This window comes from Passer domesticus, chromosome 1 (genome assembly GCF_036417665.1).
Source record: "Passer domesticus isolate bPasDom1 chromosome 1, bPasDom1.hap1, whole genome shotgun sequence".
Lineage (NCBI taxonomy): Eukaryota > Metazoa > Chordata > Aves > Passeriformes > Passeridae > Passer > Passer domesticus.
Window position 1 is genome coordinate 111,089,442 of NC_087474.1, and position 12,923 is coordinate 111,102,364.

The 12,923-nt window shown below is 41.5% G+C and overlaps 1 protein-coding gene across 1 annotated transcript; it reads right to left on the reverse strand.

The window, feature by feature from the left end:
• Positions 1-4,281: 4,281 nt before the first annotated feature.
• On the reverse strand, positions 4,282-5,559 carry LRRC30 (leucine rich repeat containing 30). Its single transcript, XM_064402627.1, has one exon. It carries the CDS (start codon positions 5,557-5,559, stop codon positions 4,531-4,533), a length of 1,029 nt encoding a protein of 342 aa, XP_064258697.1. The 3' UTR covers positions 4,282-4,530.
• Positions 5,560-12,923: the final 7,364 nt, after the last annotated feature.

Sequence of the window (12,923 nt, forward strand, 5' to 3'; positions counted from 1 at the left end):
GAATTACTCAAGAACTGCTGTCTGAAGGCTGTGCAGCAAATTTACCCTTGAAATTTGGTGAAATAAATTTTCTCTCCCTCCCTCCCTCCCTCCCTCCCTCCCTCCCTCCCTCCCTCCCTCCCTCCCTCCCTCCCTCCCTCCCTCCCTCCCTCCCTCCCTCCCTCCCTCCCTCCCTCCCTCCCTCCCTCCCTCCCTCCCTCCCTCCCTCCCTCCCTCCCTCCCTCCCTCCATTTCTTTCCATCTCTCATGTGATGAAGGTCTTTGAGGCTTTCTTCTTCATTGTTTAAGGAAATAAGCTAAAGTATGAATGATTTTTCTAATTTAAAAACTTATGTGCTGTGTTATGTTTTTACAAGTAATGTACCGGCCTAGTAAAGTAAATAACAAGTCCAAATCTCTCCAGAGTCAATGTAATTTTTTTTAGATTTTTTCCTCCTTCACTGATTTAAAATTATTAGCTGAGAGGTCTGGTTTCCTGAAGCTACCTGTAGCATAATAAAAAATTATTTTATTTATGTCCCAGAAAGTTTAAACTTGCAGAATGCATATTCTTATAGGAAAATGACTAGAAACTATTCTTTATGTTGACAAAAAAGGAGGATTGTGATGGAAATGAAAAAAAGTATGGAGAAAATATTGGCAAGTTGGCCAAAATAAAAAGTTGACATATTTTTCATCTGGATTAATAATCACAAACTTTTAAATCTGAATTTCAAGATGTTTCAATTGGACTCAGAAAGCTGTTTTGAAATGCTGCATCTTGGAAATTGGTCTTTGTAGGTTGTTGCTGCTTTGCTTGTGTAATGGAGTGGTGTTCCTGGCCAGGTGACACACCCCAAGTGGATGCTGGGGCGAGGCAATGTGTTTGGGAATTTACCAGTCACAAGTGGCATTAAGAATTTGGCCCATGTGCCAGAGCTGGTGATTTGCCTCAGAGCAGTAGGTACAAGATATTTCAGCATCAACTTCCAGTCAGGTGTTAGTGCAACACTTCAGAAGAAATTTTTTTTCTTTCAGTCAAAGGCTGAATCACTGACTTTGGTTAGGCCAAAAGCCTGAAGCCTTGTAGTTTTCAAAGGCTTTGCTTGCTGACTAAACTTCAAATTTTACACAGAATGCAGCTTTCTTTTCAATTTAAAATAGGAATAGGTGGAGCCTTTCAGCCTTTTCAGATCTGACCAAATGCACAACCAGCGTGATTGATGACGGCTGAGAAGTAGATTCTATAGTCCTATTGTATATTACATTTATCCCAACCAACTTGACCCCTGACTGTATTCTTTCTATTTTGTTCTTGTTTTTCTCCCTTTCTTTTGTCCACCTCAAGAGTTTTTCTAAGAACCTTGAGAGCTTCTCTGAGTGACAGCCATAGAAAAGCCACTGTGCCAGGAAAGGATTCTTTCCATGAGTGGATCCCACATGTTCCATTCCTTTGAAGAGCACTACCACTACCAAAAATAATAGATGCATCAAAAGTTATGCTGCTGTGGGGCTTAGGATGAGAAAACTTCAGTGCTTACCAGAAACAAGAGTAATATTCCGCATGCAGTCCTCTGAAAGGTTATAAAATTAAACTTGTATCATTTGATACACACAGAAGTGGTACTGTTGTCATGGATGATGAGATATGACTACAGGCCCTGCAGCCTTTCAGTTCCTTTTCCCCTGTCATCTGCACAGCTAATATCAGATGACAACACTGAGATCCACCAATTCTTTTCTAATGCCCTGCTCAAAACTAGAGCCAGCACGTGACATTACAGATTCTATCTCCCTCTTGTGCCCTTGCTTGCCTCTTCTATCTTCCTCCCACTCAGATGCAAATACATATGTCATTATTTGCCTTTCATGCATGTTTCTATACAATAACAGTGGCATACAGTCTTGTCTTTTTACATGAAGAATTCAGAACACTACCCTGTCACAAGATATAATTTTCTGTATCTATGAGAAAGGTATTTGTAGGGGCCTTGACTGAGGAATGAAAAAAATACTAAAGCAGATCAGTAGAAATTATTTTCTTAATGGTAAAATCTGAATTATACATTAGAGCACCATTTATTTAATCAATTTTATTATTCTGTTTAAAAAGGCAGTCACTTTTATGTGTTTCATATGCTTGCAAAGGTTTATTAGCTTGAGTAAAAGGTCATTATTATTCAATTGAATAATTTAGTTTTAAATTATTGGTATTGCACTTCATATTATAACTGCTTTTGCAGATGCATTTGATTATGTCAAATTCGCCTTTTAATCCTCTGTCTGGAGATCATTTTCTTGAATTGTTCAGTGTTTCTCACCCTCGTAGCGGTATCCTAATGAACACACAGAGTCCAGCCTCATATCTTCCCTGTAAATTACCGTGCATACCTCTTCTAGTCAGATCATATCAGAGGCTATCCGGTGTCATATAATCCAGGGTACTGACATGTGGAAAATCTTTTCAGGTGATTAATGCCATAGGCATCTAATTTTCCTGCAAAGCAATATTGCAGTGTTTACATGAATACCAGACTTAGGGATATGAAATGGGCATTTAGAAAAGTTAATAATCTGCCCCTAATCCCCTCCAAGAATTATCTGTTGGTATTTCTAAAAATAATTGCAGCTTTATTCCTTGTGGCTAATGGAATCACATACTAATTTATTAGATGCATTGTTCATTAAAAACTTGGAATTTTTCATGGGTGAAATAAATATATGTAAAGCTACACATAAAATACATTTGCATTTGAAACATATACTAAGTAACAAAAATTCACAAAATATTTGTCTTATTGCTTTGTTTTCTTAATGCTTGAGCAAAAAAACCCTTCAAAATTGTTTCATGTTTGCTAGAAACATAAGATTTGTCCTTGACTGCACAGTTGGAGACTTTGATTTCTGGGCCTAACACTGAAATTCTCAATTAAGATAACAAATCATACACAAAACAATCCAACACAATAAAATATCAAGGCAGGCAGACCCAGGGTGGAATATTCTGTAAGCACCGATTCCTCATTGCTGGCATTCAATATCACACCAATAATGTCAGTGTGACCAAAGGTGCTGTGTTTACTCACATGTATCTATGAGTTACATAATTGTCTGCTGTTATCAGGCTGCTCCTACCTCTGCTGAGGAGTTTTTCCCTCAGCCAGGCACTGTCCATTAACTTCACTAGAAGCAGGATCAGTCTTTCACAGCCTTTCATAATTTTGAAGAAATTAAGTTTTAGAAAATAATCGATTCCTGAGATTTGACATAGGAAGCACTTTAAAAATGGCTTTGAATACTTATAATTAGCTCAAGAATTACAGTCTCATTCCTCTCTTACACTCCCATTACAAGCGTTTATCTCAACTGATTTCAACAGAGCTGCTTCTGTTTTATACTGGTGTGAGGGAACAAATCAGCCCCAAGTTGCATAAATTGTTAACAGCTCTTTCATACTGCCTCTTTATTACCAGATAAAACTTTGATGAAGGACATTCACAGAAGATCAATATGAGAAACCACATAAGACCTGGCTTTTACGCTACTGGCTGATACTGAAAATCCCAGAAATAACTATTTGTTTTTGAAGCTCTTACTTAAGGTGATGACTGGGTTGATGCTGCTTTTCCTGAAAGAAATATTTCACCTTTAGGAGATGTACTGCCTCCTGAGTAAAGTTACTCCATAGCTCGGATTGCAGGGATGGGGGAAAGGAGAGCAGTTGTGCATCTAGCATGAGCAACTCCATCCTTTGTGTCAGGGAAGAAGCCACAGTCCTTTCTGTGCTCTGTGCAGATGCTGCTCCCAGCTGATGTGAAGCACTGCTCTCAGCATCCTGGGAGGCTCCATGTGAAGGGCTGCTTGTCTCACCAGGGGAAGTAGGAGCTCTGGGGACGTTTGGGATCTGCTTCCAAAGAGCTGGCAAATTGCCTCATCACTGGCAATCTCTACCTGTAATTTATACAGGTCAGAACACAGCTGTGGGGTAAACAACAAATGGTATTGAACTGACCAGCAATATATTGTCTGTGAGCTAATATAGCTCAGGATATATTCACTGCCAAAAGCAAACATTTTCCTTGAGATTCACTTGGACAGCAGTGTTTGTTTACGTTGTGGTTTACCTGTTTATGAAGAACTGAGCAGGAGTAGAAATGCAATTGCAATCACAGAGAGAAAGTCTAACAAATATTAATATTTCTTCAGCCTAATAGCTGTCAAATGCACATTTCTGCATGTCTGGCAGTCTGCTTTAATTTGTTTCTGTCAAATGAAGAGCAAATATTTTATCACAGCTGTGTTGTATTTTTTTTCTATGAAAACCCCCAAGTACCACAACAGTGAAGGTTACAGAAGTGGCTATTTTTAGAAAGTTTGCTCTTCCCACACTTAATCAAGACCATCCTACTTTACTTGCTTTCCTCCAACTGTTACTAAAGCCATCCATAGCCTTCAAAATCCAAGCATTATGAAGTGGAAATGCCTGCGCAGGAAAGCTCTCCGATGCGATTGAGTCTTGATGACAGGCTTAATCCCAAGCTCAGCGGAAGCTCAGTTGTGCTCCTTTTTGTCCCTGAGGTAGTTGAAGAGGGCATCCAGCCCCCCCTCGACGACCTCGGGCAGGGGCCGGGACAGGGGGTTGTGGGCGATGTGGAGCCCTTTGTCCATGGGGTTCCAGGCAATGCGGCGCAGGCGGCGCAGCAGGTACAGGTCATCTGGGAGGGTCTGTATGGCGTTGTAGTCAGCGTTCAGTAACTCCAGAGTGCTGATGTAGCACAGGGAACGCGGCAGACTGCGTATGTTGTTATTTTCCACGATAAAGATTTGCAGATTGACCAGATACTGGATACTCTCTGCGATGTTTTCCAGCTTGTTGGACCCTAGGTGCAAGAAGTCTAAGCTTCTCAGGGCGAAAATGCAAAGGGGAATTTGAACAAAGCGGTTGTTACTGAGGTTCAGTTTCCTCAAATTTGTCAGGTCGGTGAAGCTCAAAGGCAGTTGTGAGATGCAGTTGTGTGAGAGGCTCAGAACCTCCAGCTTCCTGCACAAGCTGAGCTCTGCTGGCACTTCTTTCAGGCAATTCATATTGACGAACAAGACCTTCAGGTTCCTCAGCAGCCCAATCTCCTTAGGTAGGCACTTGAGGCAGTTGCCGCCCAAGTTCAGCACTACCAGCCTGTCCAGCTTCCCCAGGGAAGGAGGAATCACCACCAGCTGGTTGCGTGAGAGGTTCAGCTTCTGCACCTCATGCAGTCCCCACAAGAAGTCAGGTGTGCTGGTCATCCCTTTCATGATGAGGCTCAAGCTGACATAACGCAGTCCCCGTTTCAGCAGTGACTTGGGCTCTCTCCCTGCCAGAAGGGCATCTTCCCATGCAGGCAGCTTCGGGCCTTTCCTAAGGAAAACCATGCTCCTTCGCTCCTCGTTCTTTGAGTGCTCAGTTCCCATAACACTCTGGTTCACTCCTGGGAGAACTGAGGTTTTATTCCCCTGCAATATGCAAATGCCAACAGGGGATGACAGCCTGCTGGAGGTGGGAAAGTCAAAGGAAGGAGACAGGGAGGAGCCTGTGAAGTGCATCTCAGTCCACCGGAACAGTTTCCATAGCTGCTGAGGGAAAGTTTCACTTTTGGGGGCTTATGCTGATCTTGGTGCACAGTCTGTAATGAAATACTTGCTCCTGACTTGTGAGCAAACCTGTTCAATTCAAACTGAATGCCACAAGACAGCTGTCACTGTCATTTGGCCTGGGCTTTATTGGACAGACATGTATCTTCACTGCAAAAAGGTCACAAGGATGCTGTATATAACTTCACCATGTCAGCTTTCTTGGCTATCTGGTACATACCATGACTGCAGGACAATTAGCAAGAGTGATTTCAAAAAAAAACAAACAAAACAAGCAAGCTAAAGAAGGAAACGAGCAAAGAAGCCATCCTTTCAGCTCAGATTTAAAGGATGTTTTCATAATCACTTTTATTTTGGTTCCTGATATCTCTGAAGTAGTTACCAGAAAAATTTTGCATGCTGCAAAAACACTGATAAAGACATTTTTATGTCAGTCCTTGTTTTCTGCTAAGTTAAACAAAAATAATGTTCACAAAAAGTTCTAGCTTTTATACGTCCTTTGCGGTGAGGATTGACCTCTTTCTTTCCAGAAAGGGTGCCAAATTCACTGCAGCAGTGACATTTTGCCCAGTAGTATCTGTGCCCACTTGGATGATTTCTTGCTACCCACAGCACCAAGTGTGAGCAGTCATACCACACAGTTCTAACCAAATTACTCAGTCCTAAATGTTCTGTGCTACTTTCACATCTATCAACCAGATTTTTGGGGTCTGATTCTTTTCTACTCTAGAAAATGGAGCCTCTTAATGTCCCTTTTCCTTGTGAAGTTTCAGGTCTTCCTGGGCTATTCTGGGGTACATGGGGACTAGCAGTCAAATAGCTTGAACTATAAATGACATTTAGATCCAATATAGAGGGGCTGGTGGAAGAAGAAGCAGTGAGGTATAATAATACCCAACAACAGCTGAAGTGAGCTCTGCTGGTGAAAGGAAATTGTATTGCTACAGGAATACGTATGCACTAAGTTTAAACTCAAGGGGACCATAAAAAGGATCTGCAAAAACTTCAGGTGTCATCCAAACTGGGTGAAAATGGCAACAAATAGTGCAAGGCTTTCAGGGCTTTTCCTCTCCATTGAATACATGGTGATGAAGATGTGTTGCTGCCTTCCGAGAGATTTGGTGATGATGTACCTTCCCTTACCATCTCATTTCAGAGATCCTTACCTTAAAACCTTGTGTTAGCACCGATGCTAAAGGATTATGCAGAAAACGGCAGTTGGAAGTCAAGGCACTCCAGCAACCACTTCGGAGTCAATCCCACAGCCCCTTCTTGCTGCCAAGCACCACGAAGTCTCCTTTGAGCTTTAGGTCCCTCATAGAGCTGCATCTGCTTGGGAAGAAAGGGAAGAGGGGCGCATCCCTGCAGTTGTGTCTGACGAGTGGGGTCCTGCACCAGTCAGAACCACAGTAGGCAGCGCAAAAGATGGTGGGAGCTGAGTGAGCCACGCAATTAAAACCTGTGTTTGAACAGGGCTGAGTGGCATAAAACCAGCTGGTGCTGAGGCTGAAATATTGCATTCTCTAGAGTGCCTGAGTGAGCCTGAAAAAGGCTGAGGCCAGTAGTATCTGGTTAGAGTGAGCTGGCAGCCTGTGAGTCACAGATCCCTCCCTCACAAAAGCTTTTTGCCAGTATTTGTCAGTTTACATACAAATGTTATCCTAATTGCCATCACAGCCCTACTGACTCAGTGCTCTTGTTACCCACCATCCCCACACCTGCCCAGAGTGCCAGAGATAACCCTGATGCTGCAGGCAGAGAAGATGCTCAGGGGGAAGAGGAAAATCCCGTGGCTTGGGCAAGACTGGGCCTTGTATGATGGGGCCCTAAAATGTGGCATTTCACCCCAAATGGGTGGAGAAGTGAAAGCATGAGCCCCTCATGAGCTCTGCCTTTGGGGTGTCAGCCCAGCTGCTGTTAAAAATTCATTTATTATCAGAGAGCACCCATGGATTTGAACATGGCATTTTTCTTCTGTGGTGGGAAATGCAAAGGGCAGAAAAAGGCTTTTTAGAGAGCATTGGTAAGATTAGTTATTTCTCTTCTTTTTGTTTCAGTTCTGAAGTGAGGAATCTGCTGCAGAGAATGTGCCAGAATCTGCCAGAGACTGGATTTGCTCCCTGTGGCTGGGCTCTCACCTGTGAACATGGTCCCATGGTCACTGCAGAGCTCTTTCTTCTGCTGGTCACTTTTAGTAAGAAATGAAAACAAAACCAAAGGAAGCACAGTATCCCTGTAGCCACTACCTCCCCGCATGGCTGGCCAGATATTTTTGTATGAGAACATTGTCCCCATCTCCAAAACACACTGGAGTTTACTGCCTGGGGACTTGGCAGTGCCAGCTGTGGCTTCTCACCACAGAAATCCTCATTTCCTAACAGCGTGACTCAGCCAAAGTGCTCTGTATCCTTCCCTGGCTTTGCATCACACCGTCCATTTGAAACCAGGCTCTGATACAGCCCAGCAGAGCCTGGGCTGGGCTGTTTCTGGAAAGCTTCACCGAGGGATCTCTATCAAAGAAAAATGCTTATTCTGCTTCAGCCTCACAGCATCTCCTGCTGTATCTCCACTGCCTGCCAGACATCAAACAACAGCAAAGAGGATTTTAAAAAGAAATTCCACATCTGCAGCTCTCATTGTCCAGTTCCCTTCCTGCCTCTGTGAGTATCATAACCACTGTGTGAAACAAAAAAAAGAGAAAAGACAAACCATTTCCTATTCTTTGTTCTCCAACAGAAAAACAGGCGATTTGAGTATGTTTGCATTTGTGGAGATGGGAAACTCTGAAGTAACCAAATTAAATTATTCTTTTAATCGAGATAATAAAACCACAGTGGCCTCATCTGGACATCTCAGGAACTAAAATTCTGTACAAAAATAGTCCCTTGTCTCTTGGTGTCCTGGAGTGGCTTTGTTAAAACACTTTTCAGTTCCCTTTTGTCTGTGTTACCTGCTGCCTTGCCCTGGCCCTTGCTGTGCTGCACTGTGAGGATGGATCCATTCCTTTGGAATGTTCTTAGGTAGCACTGACCTGTGTCCACACAGGCTGGCAAAAAGAAGAAATGATTTTCATGCATACAAGTTGGGAAGCCCAAATTGGTGGGCTTTACAGGACACAGTGTACTTGATAATTGCTTTGCAGATTAAACAAAAATGTTAGTGTTCAAGGGAAAAAAATAACCCAAAGCTTGTTGAAGAACTTTGTAGTCTAACTAGTATAATAAAAGAAACTGCATTATTAACAATGATAAAAAACTGGTAAGCTGACAAAAATGACAAGCTATATTTTCTGACATTCTTTGACAATGCAAATTATTAGATTTTTTTTTTCCTTAAGAAATCAGGATTGGCAGCCCTAAAAAAGTCTGAAGATGAGTTCACAAAAGACCTGGAATGTTACAGTCTATTATCTATGGGATCTTTTATTTGTCTTCAGGTTTTGAGTCTGTAGAACGCACTTGGGATACATTTTCTCGCTTTTTTTTTTCTGCATCCAGGCAGGACCTGCCATAAAATCAATTGCATTGGTTTTAATCAAAAGTTGAGATCATCACATAACTATTTTTCCATAGAATTTGAGCTTTTAATGAAATATCTGATAGAATCATGCTTTTAATAAAACCATAGCTATTTCGACACACCGAGTTTAAATTTTGTTTTGCTGCAAAATTGATCCTGTCATTGTCTTTTAAATTGTTGAGCTTACAATAGATACCTATAGTTTCATTATCATACATGTATAGGTTCATAATTTATTTTGAAACAAGTTTTATGTTCTCTATGGAGTCAAAACCTTATATAGTTCCTCTGTCTCAGTATTTTTACAAATGTATTAGTATAAGAAGAAATCCTTTAAATCTTTGAGCATTACCATTTCTGAGATGCTGGGAAATTCAACCCACACTCTTTTGGAAGAAATTTTCATTTCATTCATTTTCTAAGACACCTGTTTAAATGAGGATGAAGAAGCTACCTAATACTTCCTGTGACAGGAAGGATGATTTGGCTAAAAAAGGGTTAACTCATTTCAAGTTCAGCAGAAAACAAGCAATGCTGGAGAAATATTCTTTACAAATAGAGCTACAGCTACTGAGCCATCTTCTCTTTTCCTATTTCTTTCCTCTAAAATACAGTAAATAAAGGATTTTAAAAGCATCAGTGACATTCAGACTGTCAGAGAAATCCTTTAGTCTTAGTGCTAAGAAAGCAAATTTTGTAGGTTTTTAACTCCTTTGTAGTGGCTTGTTGATCTTGCAGCTATTCTGAAATACTAAATCAAATTTTAATGGTAATTTGAGATTTATGAGATGTGACACAAGACAGAAACAATTCTTAAGGCAATTTCAGATTTCCTGTTAATTTGTTTTTAATTATGGTGCTGTTAACAGCTTTTAATGACTATCTGTCCCTGGAGCTTTCTTGGAATGTTTCATTAAGGTCCCACGTGAAGCTGCTGGATTGCCTGACCCATGAAGAATTGGACCTGGAGGTGAATGACTGCCAGTGCCAGGGCTCATTTTTCTGCAGACCTCTTGACAGAAGGCCAGCTTGAACTAAACCTTGTATGAAATAAAAAGAGAGAGATATGGGGCTGCGTGTGTATGAAGCCTAGAAATGACAGGCTCTTCCTTCTGGTAGTCAGGGACACCAGCAATTCTTACATGACATGGAATTAGAGGAAGTTTTATTCCTTTTTTTGCAAACTTGCTATTGTATTTTGAATTTCCAGCAAATACATGAAATGAGTTTTGGCACCTCCTACTTCTGCCACAATTTCCCTGTGTGTACACAAGCTAAACAGCTGGTCTGTCTTCTGTATTAGACAGAGGCAACCCATGATCCTGTACTGTGCCATCATCCATGTTCTCTGGGGCATTGTTTCATCTGCTGCCCATAGCAGTTCTCCCTGGCACCACCAAAACTTGCTTCCTCTAGGTCCTTGCCCGCTCCTCTGCAGGAAAAGGGGTGTGTAACACATAGATATGCCCTAGGGAACACCACCACCCTGCAGGAGTGCACAGAGGGCTCTGTCCTGCTTTATTTTGTCATCGGTACACAGCCTCCATGACTCAGCCTTCTCCTTCCCTCATAGCCGAGTGATGACAGATTTTGACACCAGTTACAAATCTATCTAAAGTCATTACACAGAGGATACCATTGCAATATAGAAGCATACGCTGCTCTATTTTTCATCACTACATTTATGAGCAGTCACATCTACATTCATAAATTTCTGTAAAATAGCCTGTGCCTGTCTGGTAGCAATATGGATGTTTGCTAAATGCTACCCAAAGTCCGTGGCTTTCTGAATAAATTTGGAAAGAAAGTTGGAACATATTGTCCAAACAGGATGAAGTACTTTTATTGTAACTGCTGCCACATGATCTCTGCCACAGGTACTCTTTTTGACAGAGCTCTTGAAGATAATTTTCCTACATTTTGGATGCATGATAAGAAAACAACAATTCTTGGAAAGTAGAAGAGAGAGCCTCATGGGCTCCTTGCCTAAATCTAATCTGATACAGTAAGAGATATTTCTTGGCCTGTCTCACAGAAACAGATAATCTAAGTGTCCATCACATGCCTATGTGGTTGGCCTTCAGGCAAAACACCTTCCTTCCTTCCTTCCTTCCTTCCTTCCTTCCTTCCTTCCTTCCTTCCTTCCTTCCTTCCTTCCTTCCTTCCTTCCTTCCTTCCTTCCTTCCTTCCTTCCTTCCTTCCTTCCTTCCTTCCTTCCTTCCTTCCTTCCTTCCTTCCTTCCTTCCTTCCTTCCTTCCTTCCTTCCTTCCTTCCTTCCTTCCTTCCTTCCTTCCTTCCTTCCTTCCTTCCTTCCTTCCTTCCTTCCTTCCTTCCTTCCTTCCTTCCTTCCTTCCTTCCTTCCTTCCTTCCTTCCTTCCTTCCTTCCTTCCTTCCTTCCTTCCTTCCTTCCTTCCTTCCTTCCTTCCTTCCTTCCTTCCTTCCTTCCTTCCTTCCTTCCTTCCTTCCTTCCTTCCTTCCTTCCTTCCTTCCTTCCTTCCTTCCTTCCTTCCTTCCTCCCTCCCTCCCTCCCTCCCTCCCTCCCTCCCTTCCTCCCTTCCTCCCTTCCTCCCTTCCTCCCTCCCCTCCCAGTGTGCCTCTGTTCTGGCTCCATGAAATTTTGCATGCCACAGTAAAGACCAGGTGACTCAATGTTAGCTATTGTAAAGTTCATTGCTACTGTACCAATACCCTCATTTTTATTCTAATCGTTTAGGTGTATTTGAAAATGCTGGAAAAACCCAGAGGGAAGTTGAAAACTTATTTTTGAAATACAATAAAACACTACATGATCCAGGTTTATGTGCCTGATTTAGTGTATATACTAAATGCATTCTTCTTCAATTGAAAGCACAAGCCCTTTTTATCTTGGTCCTCATGAAATTTGGTAAATCAGTACTGTAAATCAATGGGACCCAGTGTGAGGGGGTTTAAGTATTTCCATCCAGAGTCCATTACAATAACGATTGCAAAAAAGAACTTAGGAAATAATTCAATCAAAGCTGTATTGGAGCCTTAATCCCAGATCCATGACTCTTGCACAAATTTTACTGATATAAACTCTGCATTTACCTTCATATGCCTGATAAATGATAAAACAGAATCTAATTAGAATTCCCTAAAACACATACCAGTGTCTCAGTTTGGGATTTTTCAGAGACATTATCAAAGGAAAGGGCAGACATCCCTCTAGACATTTGAAGACTCAATGCTGACAATTAATAGCTTGACTTTTAAATTTCCAAGCTCTAACTTAAGGAAACATATTGAATGCTTAGCTCAAAGGGCTTTAGTGAACAAATAACATTTCTCAAGCAATCAGTAAAGCAATGCATCTAGGTGTTATTAGTATGACAGCGATACTTGAAATTCTGTGAAATAATATGGGTCACTCTATGGTCAAACAAAAGCTGGTGAGATCTGAGCCAAGTTGCAGGTAAGGGGGGCTGAGGACATCACACAGAGCACAGCCTGGAGGCAGAAGATATAGCTTGGTAGGTGAAAAAAGCACATGAAAAGCAACTTGCATACAAAAACTACCTTAAAAGTAATAAAACAGAGCAAATCAAAGGGAAAAATACGATCTTCAACCCAAGTACAGGCAAAAGTAAAAAGGAAAAGAAAAGCCCACCCATAATAGTCATCTCTCTTATTTTATAACCTCTAATGAGCAACTTCCCAATAGAGAGAATCAAACATGAATCTCTTCTGTACCTGAACATCAGAAGAGATTAATTGTGGTGTACGACCACAGGGTTTCAGCACTTATTGGACTGTGAGAAGAGAGGGTATTGTAGTTA